This window comes from Camelina sativa, chromosome 5, assembly GCF_000633955.1.
Source record: "Camelina sativa cultivar DH55 chromosome 5, Cs, whole genome shotgun sequence".
NCBI lineage: Eukaryota > Viridiplantae > Streptophyta > Magnoliopsida > Brassicales > Brassicaceae > Camelina > Camelina sativa.
Genome location: NC_025689.1, coordinates 270,636 through 283,035, shown reverse-complemented (window position 1 = coordinate 283,035; position 12,400 = coordinate 270,636). Strand labels below are relative to the sequence as shown.

At 37.1% G+C, this 12,400-nt stretch overlaps 5 protein-coding genes across 7 annotated transcripts in view; 4 read left to right on the top strand and 1 right to left on the bottom strand.

The window, feature by feature from the left end:
* The window catches only part of LOC104784545 (fumarate hydratase 1, mitochondrial), a 6,267-nt gene extending 1,623 nt beyond the window's left edge, over positions 1-4,644 (top strand). The window contains exons 1-18 of one of the 3 annotated variants that reach the window (XM_010509578.2): positions 698-807; positions 911-1,082; positions 1,159-1,276; positions 1,382-1,531; positions 1,663-1,773; positions 1,893-1,976; positions 2,325-2,423; positions 2,501-2,551; positions 2,640-2,689; positions 2,799-2,880; positions 3,003-3,097; positions 3,180-3,246; positions 3,341-3,391; positions 3,482-3,577; positions 3,669-3,767; positions 3,865-3,894; positions 3,996-4,061; positions 4,271-4,644. In XM_010509578.2, coding sequence (XP_010507880.1) covers positions 937-1,082; positions 1,159-1,276; positions 1,382-1,531; positions 1,663-1,773; positions 1,893-1,976; positions 2,325-2,423; positions 2,501-2,551; positions 2,640-2,689; positions 2,799-2,880; positions 3,003-3,097; positions 3,180-3,246; positions 3,341-3,391; positions 3,482-3,577; positions 3,669-3,767; positions 3,865-3,894; positions 3,996-4,061; positions 4,271-4,357 — 1,482 coding nt within the window. In that variant the 5' untranslated portion in view covers positions 698-807; positions 911-936 and the 3' untranslated portion in view covers positions 4,358-4,644. Of the gene's footprint in view, positions 1-697; positions 808-910; positions 1,083-1,158; positions 1,277-1,381; positions 1,532-1,662; positions 1,774-1,892; positions 1,977-2,324; positions 2,424-2,500; positions 2,552-2,639; positions 2,690-2,798; positions 2,881-3,002; positions 3,098-3,179; positions 3,247-3,340; positions 3,392-3,481; positions 3,578-3,668; positions 3,768-3,864; positions 3,895-3,995; positions 4,062-4,270 lie in introns of those variants that run through there. The other 2 variants (XM_010509579.2, XM_010509580.2) reach the window with 2 other exon arrangements.
* LOC104784544 (ethylene-responsive transcription factor ERF071-like) lies at positions 4,997-5,912 on the bottom strand. Its single transcript, XM_010509577.2, has 2 exons — positions 5,703-5,912; positions 4,997-5,606 (listed from the first exon to the last, which is right to left on the bottom strand). The coding sequence occupies exons 1-2, from the start codon at positions 5,788-5,790 to the stop codon at positions 5,170-5,172; spliced, it is 525 nt and encodes a 174-aa protein (XP_010507879.1). The 5' UTR covers positions 5,791-5,912; the 3' UTR covers positions 4,997-5,169.
* On the top strand, positions 6,439-7,419 carry LOC104784543 (proline-rich protein 3-like). Its single transcript, XM_010509576.1, has 2 exons — positions 6,439-6,730; positions 7,006-7,419. The coding sequence occupies exons 1-2, from the start codon at positions 6,481-6,483 to the stop codon at positions 7,338-7,340; spliced, it is 585 nt and encodes a 194-aa protein (XP_010507878.1). The 5' UTR covers positions 6,439-6,480; the 3' UTR covers positions 7,341-7,419.
* Positions 8,334-9,165, top strand: LOC104784542 (proline-rich protein 3-like). Its single transcript, XM_010509575.1, has 2 exons — positions 8,334-8,554; positions 8,685-9,165. Exons 1-2 carry the CDS (start codon positions 8,389-8,391, stop codon positions 9,047-9,049), a joined length of 531 nt encoding a protein of 176 aa, XP_010507877.1. The 5' UTR covers positions 8,334-8,388; the 3' UTR covers positions 9,050-9,165.
* Positions 11,045-12,400, top strand: part of LOC104788720 (probable pectinesterase/pectinesterase inhibitor 20) — a 4,137-nt gene continuing 2,781 nt past the window's right edge. The window contains exons 1-2 of the mRNA XM_010514505.2: positions 11,045-11,713; positions 12,078-12,400. Of these exons, the coding sequence (XP_010512807.1) occupies positions 11,167-11,713; positions 12,078-12,400 (870 nt within the window). The 5' untranslated portion in view covers positions 11,045-11,166. The remainder of the gene's footprint in view (positions 11,714-12,077) is intronic.

The following is a 12,400-nucleotide window of genomic DNA, read 5'->3' as shown; positions in this document are numbered from 1 at the left end:
AAAAAAAAAAACGCAGGAACAACTCAAACTCGGTTTCACGTCCTTCAGCTTCACAGAAGCTAACAAATGGAACTCGTGGCACGAAACAACAGTTAGGTCCTGCTGATATGAAGCGGAAAGCTGCTAACGCCAGACATTGAAAGGCCACACTCACTCACCCGTACGGATACATACATACAAACAAACTCACATGGATTTTTATTCGTTTCTTGATTTGATTATTTTTCTTCCACTGGTTTGTTTTCTTGATTCTTCCTCTTTCTCGTTTGGTTGTGCAAGTTTCGATATATAAATATATATATAACACACAGTCACAGACAAAATAGGTACTGGACAATGCAGCAACAATTTCTACTTGTTGCTCTCTTTCTTTGGTTTTGTTTTTTCTTTTTTGTTCTATTTTATGTATATTCATTCTTCCACTAGTTGAACATAAAATATATGAAAGATTTGTATGTAAACTGTATTTGCCTTGTGAGTTTTTTATAGAAGTATTTCTTTAGTGTCTCAAATCAAATCAAATCAAATCTCTGATTTGATGCATTTCTTATTAGAGTTACGAACTGATTATCTTCCATATTTGAAAAAAAGAAAATAAATATAAATATATTTTGTTGGAAAATAGTAAATACATAGAAATTGGAAAAAGTATTTACGAATACTTTTCAAATATCGACAAACCTTGTTGATTCGTTGAATATTATAATTTGAAATTAATACCCTTTTTTTTTTAACCCTATCTCTCACAGCACTTGTTCAACTTGATCCGTCGTCATCTCTCAGCTCTCCATCTTCTCGTCTTCCAAGGTTTTTTGTTTTTGCCATTTACAGATTGGGTCGTAGAGTTGTTATTTTGGTTAGAGAAATGCGTAATTTGATAATTCCTCGCTCGCTTCTTTGTTGACTGCAGTATTACTATTAGGTAGAGAAGAATCCATGGCGATTTTTCAAGTCGCGTCGCGGCGGCTCTCCGGCGGAACAACTGCGACGGCGCTGCGTTATGCCACTGCGCTGAGATCTTATTCGACGTCGTTTAGGGAGGAGAGGGATACCTTCGGGCCGATCCAAGTTCCTTCCGATAAGTTCGGGATCTGATCGTTGCGTATTCTCTTTTTTTTCCTCCCCCCAATGGAAACGTTTCATAGTGTTGTTTTGCAGATTGTGGGGAGCTCAGACGCAGAGATCGCTGCAGAACTTCGAAATCGGTGGTGAGCGCGAGCGAATGCCTGAACCAATAGTCCGCGCTTTTGGCGTCTTGAAGAAGTGCGCTGCCAAGGTAAACACCCCAGCAGCTCCTCTAAGATTTTGGGATTTCGGATTCAATTGCTTTCTTGCTTTTTGGTTCGTCATAATATATATTTAGTAATAACTGTAATTATAGGTTAACATGGAATATGGTCTTGATCCAACCATTGGGAAAGCTATTATGCAAGCTGCTCAGGAAGTAGCTGAGGGAAAGCTCAATGATCATTTCCCTCTTGTTGTATGGCAAACTGGTAGTGGGACTCAGAGTAATATGAATGCTAATGAGGTAATTTCTGTGCATTCTTTAGAGATATGTATGTTTTTAGGATCTGGTTTTATATTGCTACAAGAGAAGGCTTTGTGTTTATGTTTCTTTCTCTTTTGGCTTGTTTTTTTTTTTTTTGGGACTCTTCGCAGGTCATTGCTAATAGAGCAGCTGAGATTCTTGGTCGCAAACGTGGTGAAAAATGTGTGCACCCAAATGACCATGTGAATAGATCACAATCTTCTAACGACACTTTTCCGACTGTAAGCTTTGATTTTTTACATGCTTCAAGTTTTTTGAATTGCTTTATGAAACAGGTTTTTTTTTCTTCCATTCGTATATGTTGGCTCACTTCCCTGTCATATTTTTTGGCTTTGTCTAGGTCATGCACATTGCAGCTGCAACCGAGATTAATTCGAGGCTGATACCTAGTTTAAAAACTTTGCACAGCACTTTGGAATCTAAGGTCTGACTTTGTTTTTTCTCTTTCTCAAGTGACACACTTGATCCACTCGCTAAATACACAATACTCTTTAAAATTGAAACTTGCTCTGACCTCAATAGTATCATGAATCACTTCTAATTATAGTTCAATGTGGTACTATTTATATCCGAGAGTTGCTTTTTAGATGTTGCAATGTTCCATTTTTTGTAACATCTTCTGACCATGACACTTTGTTATTTAATCCTGTTTTCTTATACCTTTTTATAGACATCTTACCACTCCTGTTGCATTAATGCATTTGCACTCAGGCTTCATGGTCTGTCTGCTATGCATTCTTATTTATTGCCAAACTTACCTTGTTTCTGTCAGTCGTTCGAGTTCAAAGATATTGTGAAAATTGGAAGAACTCACACTCAAGATGCTACACCTTTGACATTAGGACAAGAATTTGGTGGCTATGCTACTCAAGTAAGTGGTGTGTTCAGAAAACTGTGTTTTTTCTAACAAAAGTAAAAAATCACATGCAATCTGGAATTCATCTGCAGGTTAAGTATGGACTTAGCAGAGTCACCTGTACTCTACCCCGCCTCTATCAGGTTTGGGAAATGATATCTTTGGGGGATCTGATTTCTTGAACTTTTCTAGTTATTGCTGAGCTCTAACTTGCTAGAATTGTTTGGCCAGCTTGCACAAGGTGGAACTGCGGTTGGGACAGGATTAAACACGAAGAAAGGGTATATCTCATTTTGAAGTTGTTTTCCACAATTCCATCCCAAGTTCATCTCTCCTAAAATTTGATGTTTTACTAGTCCACTGTTAGTAACACTAGTAATATCTGTACAGGTTTGATGTAAAGATAGCTGCTGCAGTAGCTGAAGAAACAAACTTGCCATTTGTCACCGCCGAAAACAAGTTTGAAGCTCTGGTTAGCCTTTAAACTACCTCTATTATTTGTAGACATTGGACCCATTCGCAGCCTCTAGGGCCAACCATAGAAGATGTTTCTGAACGGTGAAATCAGTTGCTCAATTATTCTGCTTGTTTCAGGCTGCACACGATGCTTGTGTTGAAACCAGTGGGTCACTTAACACAGTCGCCACATCGCTGATGAAGATCGCCAATGATATTCGTTTTCTTGGAAGGCATGTCATCTTATCTTTATGGATTATTTTCTTCTTCTTCAAAATGCACTATGTTCTTATAGTTTAACATGTCTTTATATAGTGGCCCAAGATGTGGTCTTGGTGAACTTGTTCTACCTGAAAATGAGCCAGGAAGCAGTATCATGCCTGTATGAATGCAATCTTCCTTTGCTCTTCTGTCCTCTCCCTTTTCCCATACTTTCGCCTTAGGGTTTCAATTGATTTTTTTTTTCTATTTCTCAGGGGAAGGTAAATCCTACACAGTGTGAGGCCTTGACTATGGTCTGTGCCCAGGTAAGTTCCATTAATGTTGTTAAGCTATGAATCTAAATGCTAAGATTTTATTGTTTCTGACTCTTTGGGCTGCATACAACAAAATTGCAGGTTATGGGAAACCATGTAGCTGTGACAATTGGTGGGTCAAATGGTCATTTTGAATTGAATGTATTCAAGCCGGTGATCGCAAGCGCTCTTTTACATGTACATTAATCATCTTCATTGTACTTCTGTTTCTTTGATTGTATTTAAAATATGGCGCGATCTTAACCATTTGATCTCGCCTCTTTGACAGTCCGTCAGATTAATAGCAGATGCTTCAGCTTCGTTTGAGAAAAACTGTGTGAGGGGCATTGAGGCCAACAGAGAGAGGATCTCAAAGCTATTGCACGAGGTAGGCTTATTCTCTCGTTTGTTAGTCTGAAAATTGTCCATGATGTGAAAATGTTCTCTGGGAATTAATTATTTATCTTCATGTATTTTCTCTGTAGTCTCTTATGCTTGTGACATCACTGAATCCGGTAAGTCTCCAAATATTGAACTCCGCCTTTACTTCATCTATTTACCAATTAGGATTACAAATAAGTTTACCTCGATACTAAATTCTCGAATCCTTTACCAGAAAATCGGGTATGACAATGCTGCAGCAGTTGCCAAGAAAGCTCACAAAGAAGGATGTACATTGAAGGTAAAACAAAAAAGCCTTTGTTATGATTTGTCTCGAAACAATTGTGATTTACGACAAGAGAAACAAGGTTCTTGTCTGGATCAGTTTGATAGCAAAACATCTGATGTGCTCTCTATATTGGATTCTAAACATTCTTCAAATGCAGATGAGAAACTTGTCTGAAAAATCAGTTTGTTAAATCTTTGAGTTTTTGAAATTTTATCCTGCAGGACGCGGCTCTGAAGTTAGGCGTTCTTACTGCAGAAGAGTTTGACACTCTTGTTGTTCCTGAGAAGATGATTGGTCCATCAGATTGATGTTGTTTCTGGAGACAAAGCTTCAGTTACCATTATTCTTCTGATGCCTGATTTAGGTTATAATAAAAATGAGCAAGTCCTGAAACTATATAATTCTAATTTGATTGGGAGGGGAACATTGTTTTTCAGGGAATTTTTTTGTTTGTTTTGTTGAATAAAGAGAGAACTCAGCGAGAAAGAAAAATTGTATTTCTGAGCTTTTGTTTCCCCACCTCTCTCTTTCTCTTTACTGGGGACGGTACGAAAGAACTACGAAATTTTTTAGCAGAGCTAGTGTGGTTATATCACTCTTTGAGCCCATTTTTCTAAAATTTGGCTTTTCTGGGCCCTTTATTGGACCTCAATAGAAACGAGGCCAAACTAATGACGTGGTGGCGTAAAAAGTGTAAGAAAACAGACACCCCTTAACGATGAAACCATGTGCGGCGTCAAGCCAACAGATTCGGCCTTTTAACGCCGCCACAGCCCCACGGGCCACGGTTTCTCAGAGACTGTCTCCATAATTACTTATTTTTTACATACCCAATATTTCTCCTGAACAACTTTGAAGACAAAACGATAATCTTAAAATAATTTCGTGATTTTGATCGATCACATCTCTTGAAACATAAAAAACAACGGTGAATGAACACAATAAAGGACGGAATAGTACCAGTAGTGACTAGTGAGAGTAAATTTTTTAGAGACAGACAATAATGGAAGCTTTACAGAGCATATAATACGGTAGATGGAAACAAATTAGACTTGTTGTTAAAGACAAGACAAGACAAGATTATTAGCATATTAATGAAATTAGCATCCGGGGAATAATTTTAAGATTTAGTAGTGAGAGAGTCATCTTCTTCTTCTTCTTGGAAGGTCCATAGATTACCAAGGTCCGTCGTCGATTGGTCGTCGAGAAACGGAATCTGATAGAATCTCATGTAATCCTCAAACGCCATCAGCTCCTCCTCCTCCTCCTCCGACAACAAGCTCTCTACTTGGTGGTTTTCCAAATTCATCATCTCCTTTTGATTTGTATCACTGCTACTAGTGTTTGGGAAATTCAGTTTCGCTTTCTGGCCACGGATTTTGATGGCTGCAACGTCGTAAGCTCGAGCAGCTTCCTCGGCGGTTTTGAATGTGCCGAGCCAGACACGTGTTCCTTTCCTCGGGTCACGAATCTCCGCTGCCCATTTGCCCCACGGCCTCTGCCTTATCCCTCTGTACAGATTCTTCCTCTCTCGCTTCCCATCTCTTTGCCCACCAACTGTTCGACGATATTCCCCAATGAAAAACCAAACGGTTATTATATTAGGTGAAGCATAACAAAACCAATACCAAATACGAAACCAAAGTGTACCACCTGAGACGGGTTTACGCTTCTTGTTGCTGCTCACAGAGCCGGCTTGACTCGACCAGATGAAATCTGATATAACAGCGCCGCCACACATTTTTATTTCTTTTGTTGTTTTGGTGTTTTGTGTTATATTGAAAGAGAATCATCATTGGTATTGGGTTTTTATACAGAGAGAGACAAGTCAGAGTCGCTGCAGTTTTTTTTTGCTTGACGACCAAGTTCTTCTAGAAACTTATCTCAACTTTGTTATAAAAGTATAGCATTACCTATTTTGCTGCCAAATTCTATCTAGACACATCATACTGTACATACTTCTACTCCGATCCTACCTCAAGATAATTATTACATGACCAAATAAATGATTTTAGATCTTTTAGTTTGTTTATCTAAATGTCACATAATCATTAATGCATGTAAAAAGAAATCGTACATTTATAAATGTACTTTTTAGCAATATATAACCATAATAAAAAATCATCGCGTCTCAATCACCGGTTTGATTCGGATCCTTGGTGTGTCATTTGATAAAATACTATTCTATCAAAACATATCCCAATCAATATTAGATTTTGGGGGTGAAATGCTTTACTAACGTTGACACAAATTTAAACGTGCACCCAATTAGTCTCTTCCCCCCCCAACCAACATCTAGCTGACACTTGCCTCATAATCAATCTTACGATAATTCTATATATCATATTGTGTTCTATATAGTATAAGAGCCATGTCTTGTGATCAAACTTTCAACTAACCAAACAACACCACGAACAAGAGCTATTTAACAATGGTATCCACAAGCCCCGCCACTTCCATCCTCCTCCTCGCGCTAGTGTTGGTTGTGGCCGCCGCCGATTACTACGTGCCACTACCTACCACGTACAGTACTCCATCACAACCTTACGTTCCCATACCAGCCACCACCTACACATCACCGGTTGAGACTCAGCAGCAGCACTTTCCAAAACGAAACCCTGATTTTGCCATCGAAGGTCTCATCTTGTGCAAATCTGGCTACAAAACCTACCCTATCCAAGGTGCAGTTGCAATTTCGATTTTATATTTTGCCATACATTTTATTACAGCTTAGAAAAAAATAATGTAAAGTGTTTATAATACAGTATGTGGAGCAAAACACTTTGGTAGAAATTGAGTCTTTATTCGGGAATAAGAGCCGCTTCTTGTTGACAATAACATAATTTTATGCATATCTTAGAGTACAAATTTAACTTTGAATTCTGAAATATTGGAGAATTTTTAAATTTGTCATATTTCGTCTTGGACTGAGCCAAACCGGTGCTGTACTTGACAGGGGCCAAGGTTAAGGTTGTGTGTCCCATCTTCGACTCATACGGAAAGCTAGTGGCTAAGGTTACAATCTCGAGCTACCCAACGGACTTGAAGGGATATTTCTACTTCGTTGCTTACGGACTCTCCCTCAAGGTGAAGAACATCAATAGCTGCAACGTGAAGCTTGAGAGTTCTCCGCTCTCCGCGTGTAAGACTCCGACCAATGTCAACAAAGGTGTCACCGGAGCTCCACTTTCTTCCGACAACTCCAACTTCCTTAGCCACGACAATTTGATCCTCTACACCCTTGAACCTTTCTATTTCTCTAGCCCCGTGGCTCCCAAACCGGTTTACTAGGGATCACAATAAATCATTAGATCGTGGTTTATGCTTATTTTCCATTCTTTCATTCTTGGCTATGCTTTTTTTTTTGTTTGCTTCACTTTGAATAATAATACGTTAATGAAATCTTAATTAGTTTCCTAAAGAATAAGCTGTCAACACTCAACAAGAAAATAAAACAAGAAATGTTACTAAGTTTGAAAATTCATCGTTATATTTTTGGTTCTTTCATCCAAAATGTGTCTGATTGAGAAAGACTGATATTTAAATCGTTGAAATTAACTAATATAGTATATAGTAGTAGTTATCACTACGATTACTTCTTCTTCTTTTTTTTTGGTTCGAACATTATGATTACCTAAAACCACCTTAAATAAACACTTGCTAAGTTATTTAAGATAATAATTTTCTTTGATCCCAAGTTAATTGGGTTGAGTCCGTCGAAACTTTAACAATTTTTGCGTATAAACTGTACTAATGACAGCATTAAGAGTTTGAAGTTATTTTAGTGGAAAAACGTATGCAGGTGAAAAGTGATTTCATCTTTTTTTTGTCCACGTGATTAAAAAAAAGTAAGTACCGTAATAACGAAATCATGCCTTTCGTTAATTTTGTTTAACGTCAAATCTCAAATAGATAAGTACAAATATTACCATTAGTACATTAATTAAGATTAAGAAAAATTGTTAACAAGAGAGACTCGACGCTTTGTGGTATCTTGTCGAACAAAATTGAAACTAAATATCTATAACAAATTATGTATTGTAAATTAAAATAAAATAAAAAGTGGCTGCACGTCCTCTAAATGCATCAAAAGGAGACACTATTGTCTATTGGATGCATAATAATGCAATGATTAGTATCATCATGAGCCAATACGTGCGCTCAAGTCAGATCCCTTATTCTCATAGATATACTGTAATTAATTTTAGATTGTTATCAATCTAATCGCAAAAAACCCTATATAACGTACTCTCACAGTAGAGATTTCATGCATTGTCAATAACACACAAGTTATACATCTATTTATCTATATTACATCTGAATATTGTATACTTAAAAAATGGCACAAACTTTTTCGTTGTGTTTCGTTCCTTACATGCTACTTCTCTCGTCTCTGTTCGCTGCCGGAGTAACGACAATCACCGAGGGGGAACTGCTTTCCTCGATGATCGGAGTTCAAGGTCTCATCTACTGCAAACAAGGATCTAAGCTTACCCCTCTCCAAGGTAATTAGATCTCATCATGATTCATGAATATATATATTTTGACAGGATGATATATCATATATAGTGATAGAAATATTCATTCAATATAGGGATAATTAATTAACTGAAATTATGGTATGTGGACGTACAGGTGCAGTAGCGAGGGTGACATGTGAGAGAGCGGATGAGTACGGTTACGAAGCAGAGGATGTGACGGTGCTTAGCCAAGCGACGGATGCGAAGGGTTATTTCCTGGCGACGCTTTCTTCGTCGGAAGTGAAGGATTCTTATAATAATAAGAAGGCAATGAGGATCAAAGAGTGCAGGGCGTTTCTTGAGCTTTCTCCATCTGAAACGTGTTCTTTTCCAACGGAGATCAACCGTGGAATCAGCGGAGCCATTCTCCAAAAATATCGTCTACTAGAAAACAAGCTGAAGATGAAGCTCTTCACCGTTGGCCCTTTCGTCTTCTCGCCCGAGGAAACTCACGACAAGTCTATTCCCAACGGCTACTAAATTTTGTAATCTAATTCCCTAAATGGGCCTTACGTAATAGGTGAGCCCGCTATATATCATGTTTTCATCCGGATGTTCAACGACGTATGTTTAATTTACAAACATCTTATATATTCCTCCTACGATTCTTGATATATATCATACACTAATACACATGTCATACTTTTGGTTGTGGCGGTTGCACAATTCATACATGCCAAAGTTACTGAAAAGTGAAAACGTACGTACGTACGTGGAATACAATATCTTCTAAATTTGGAAATATATAGGGTGACGAAGATGAAACTGGAAAGTCAAATAATTAATAAACACAACTCGAAACTTGCCTTAAACATGCGATAGTGTGAAGAAGGCACATGCTTTCTCCGCGTAATCCGAAACAACTAGTGCTAGTGGCTTTTGGATAAGTAAGTATTATCATTAAAAAAACGAAAATTGGTTGATTAAAATATACGTACAGTTAAACAAATTCTCTTAAACAACGCTTTGACTTTACAAAAGTTGTGTGTGTGTAAATTTTCTTGAGTTACGCAAACGGTCCAACTCCTCGCCATTGCATGTAATTTCTTCACGCGTTGTATTTTCATATCAACTCAAACGTCGGCTTTTGCAAACACTCTTTATAACTGAGACGCGGTTTAATCAAACCTTATTATATATACTATCCTATATCCACAGTGCCAACACGCCCAACACGCATTATATTTATCCCAAAAATCGAAAAATAAGTGAATTTTTGAAATATCAATGATAACATATGCTACATATTCAATATATATGCTTATGTTTTCGTTCCGAATATATATATAGTGTTATTTTTATTAGTGTTGTGTTATTCTCTATGATAATATATAATCTCCCACATGACACGTACACAGTCAACCTTAATGATACATACATTTATTAATTAATTGTATTTTTATCAATTAATTCTAAATACAATGGCACATTGTATTTGTAATATGTCAATAAAGTTTAATTTATATTGTATGACGGAACTACGGTCAAATACATGTGTAGGTAGTGAATTAAGTAAGATATTACTAGTATATATCGATCTGTTGAGAAAAAAGATCAATATATAATCTACGAACATTCTATGAAAATTGATTCGATTTTATGTGTCACTATGAATACAAACATATCCAAAATACGTATCTCATGGCTGTCCTCTAACTTTAAAACAAAATTATCATACACAGCCAATTTAATGCAGCAAAATTAACATACAGTATAAATCAATAATTAATTGGATTCGTTACAACTTTATAAATTAATGCAGTACTATACGTTTTTTCGTTTATAACAAGAATTTATGATAAAGACTAGCTGATCAACTCTTGAATATATACAGTATACATTTAGTTCTGAGCAATGGCAATCGAAGTAAAATAAAAACTAAATAAATGAATTACCATTTGAACTCAAAATATATATATATAATTGTCCAATACTTTTTCCAAATGTACAGTTATTCTAAATTTACTCATTTTCTGCATGGAACCTTCCCTGTATACAGTTTTAAAACGAATTTTATTTGCAATGGTCCATAGTTAATCAAAGTTCATATTGTCAAGATCTTGACTTTATTGATGTGCAATGTGCTGTTTTACCAACATGTTATATATATAATCGATAATTTTCTTGTATTGCCTAACGTTGGTTGACAATTTTAAATTACGAAAACTTCACTCTGATTATACAAATTCAAATTGCCGTAACAGAAGTTGCTCAAAATTTGACTTTTCAAATAAAATCATAAACCAAAAAAAAAAAAAATTCAATCAACCTTCAACTTGAATACCCATTTAATCATTCTCAGGGATGGAGTTACTTCTTAACTACGGTGATTATTTAACTAATTAATCATTCTGTGAGAGACAGATCCATATATGCGTGTGAATATCATAACAATATGGTATATATGTTGATTTTTTTGGACACCGCCACAATTATATATGTTAATATGTACACACACATTATTATTGACTTGAAGTTGTTTGTAAACAAAATTCAAGGTTTCTCAAAACCCTATATATAATCCAACACACTTAACAAATTAAATATCTCCAACCAAAACACACGATTAAACTCAAGCAGTAAACAAAACCCAAAAGATGTCTCAAAAACTCATGTTCTTGTTCACCCTTGCCTGCCTCTCCTTATTACCATCTCTTTTATTCTCCGCCGAAATACCGGCCACCGGAAATGCCACTTCACCGTCAAACGTATGTCGATTCGCGCCGGATCCATCATACTGTAGATCGGTTCTTCCAAACCAGCCCGGAGACATATACTCCTACGGCCGTTTCTCCCTTCGACGGTCTCTCTCAAGGGCCCGCCGTTTCATTTCGCTGATCGACGATCAACTTAACCGGAAAGGCAAAGTGGCCGCTAAAGCCACCGTGGGGGCTCTCGAAGACTGCAAATTCCTAGCCAGCCGGACTATGGACTTCCTCCTTAGTAGCTCACAGACCGCCGATTCCACCAAAACGCTATCGTTATCTAGGGCCGAGGATGTTCACACATTTCTTAGTGCAGCCATCACCAACGAACAGACTTGTCTTGAAGGACTTAAATCAACGGCATCAGAAAATGGTCTCTCCGGTGATATTTTCAACGACACAAAACTCTATGGGGTGTCTCTTGCCCTTTTCTCCAAAGGTATAAACAAAATATTATCAAGCATGCACGTATTCTCCATTTATTTTAATTTAAATATACACGTAATCATATATATTGTGACACGAAATCTTCATTTCATTTATACTAATCTTGCCTTCGTGAAGAATGATTTATTTTATTAAAGAAAAAAATCACTCTCTATAACTGATAGCGTACGTAATGGTTTGTGTTAGAGTATCGATGTGATATAACTCGGTTCAAACATGCGTAATACATGTTAAATAACCAAATATCGTTAGATTTCATAGAAATCAAGACCACAAAAATACTAGTGATAAAATCAAAATATGTGTGTTTGTGTAAACTAAAATATGAAATAAAAATATCGTGCATGACTTTGTAGGTTGGGTGCCAAGAAGGCAAAGATCGAGACCGATTTGGCAACCACAAGCCCGCTTCAAAAAGTTCTTCGGTTTCCGTAACGGTAGACTACCGTTAAAGATGACAGAAAGGGCACGTGCCGTTTACAACACAGTGACTAGAAGTGGGAGAAAGCTTCTCCAAGCTGAAACAGACGCCGTTCAGGTGAGCGACATTGTGACGGTGATCCAGAACGGGACGGGAAACTTCACGACCATAAACGAGGCAATTGCAGCCGCGCCAAACAAAACAGACGGTAGTAACGGTTACTTCCTGATCTACGTAACGGCGGGATTGTACGAGGAA

Bases quoted from the DNA above. Each gene is read 5' to 3' on its own strand.
- LOC104784544 (XM_010509577.2), bottom strand. From the start codon at position 5,790: ATGTGTGGCGGCGCTGTTATATCAGATTTCATCTGGTCGAGTCAAGCC. The intron at 5,607-5,702 runs GTGGTACACTTT...ATCGTCGAACAG, and splicing joins GAAGCGTAAACCCGTCTCAG to TTGGTGGGCAAAGAGATGGG.
- LOC104784542 (XM_010509575.1), top strand. From the start codon at position 8,389: ATGGCACAAACTTTTTCGTTGTGTTTCGTTCCTTACATGCTACTTCTC. The intron at 8,555-8,684 runs GTAATTAGATCT...GTGGACGTACAG, and splicing joins TAAGCTTACCCCTCTCCAAG to GTGCAGTAGCGAGGGTGACA.
- LOC104784543 (XM_010509576.1), top strand. From the start codon at position 6,481: ATGGTATCCACAAGCCCCGCCACTTCCATCCTCCTCCTCGCGCTAGTG. The intron at 6,731-7,005 runs GTGCAGTTGCAA...TGTACTTGACAG, and splicing joins CAAAACCTACCCTATCCAAG to GGGCCAAGGTTAAGGTTGTG.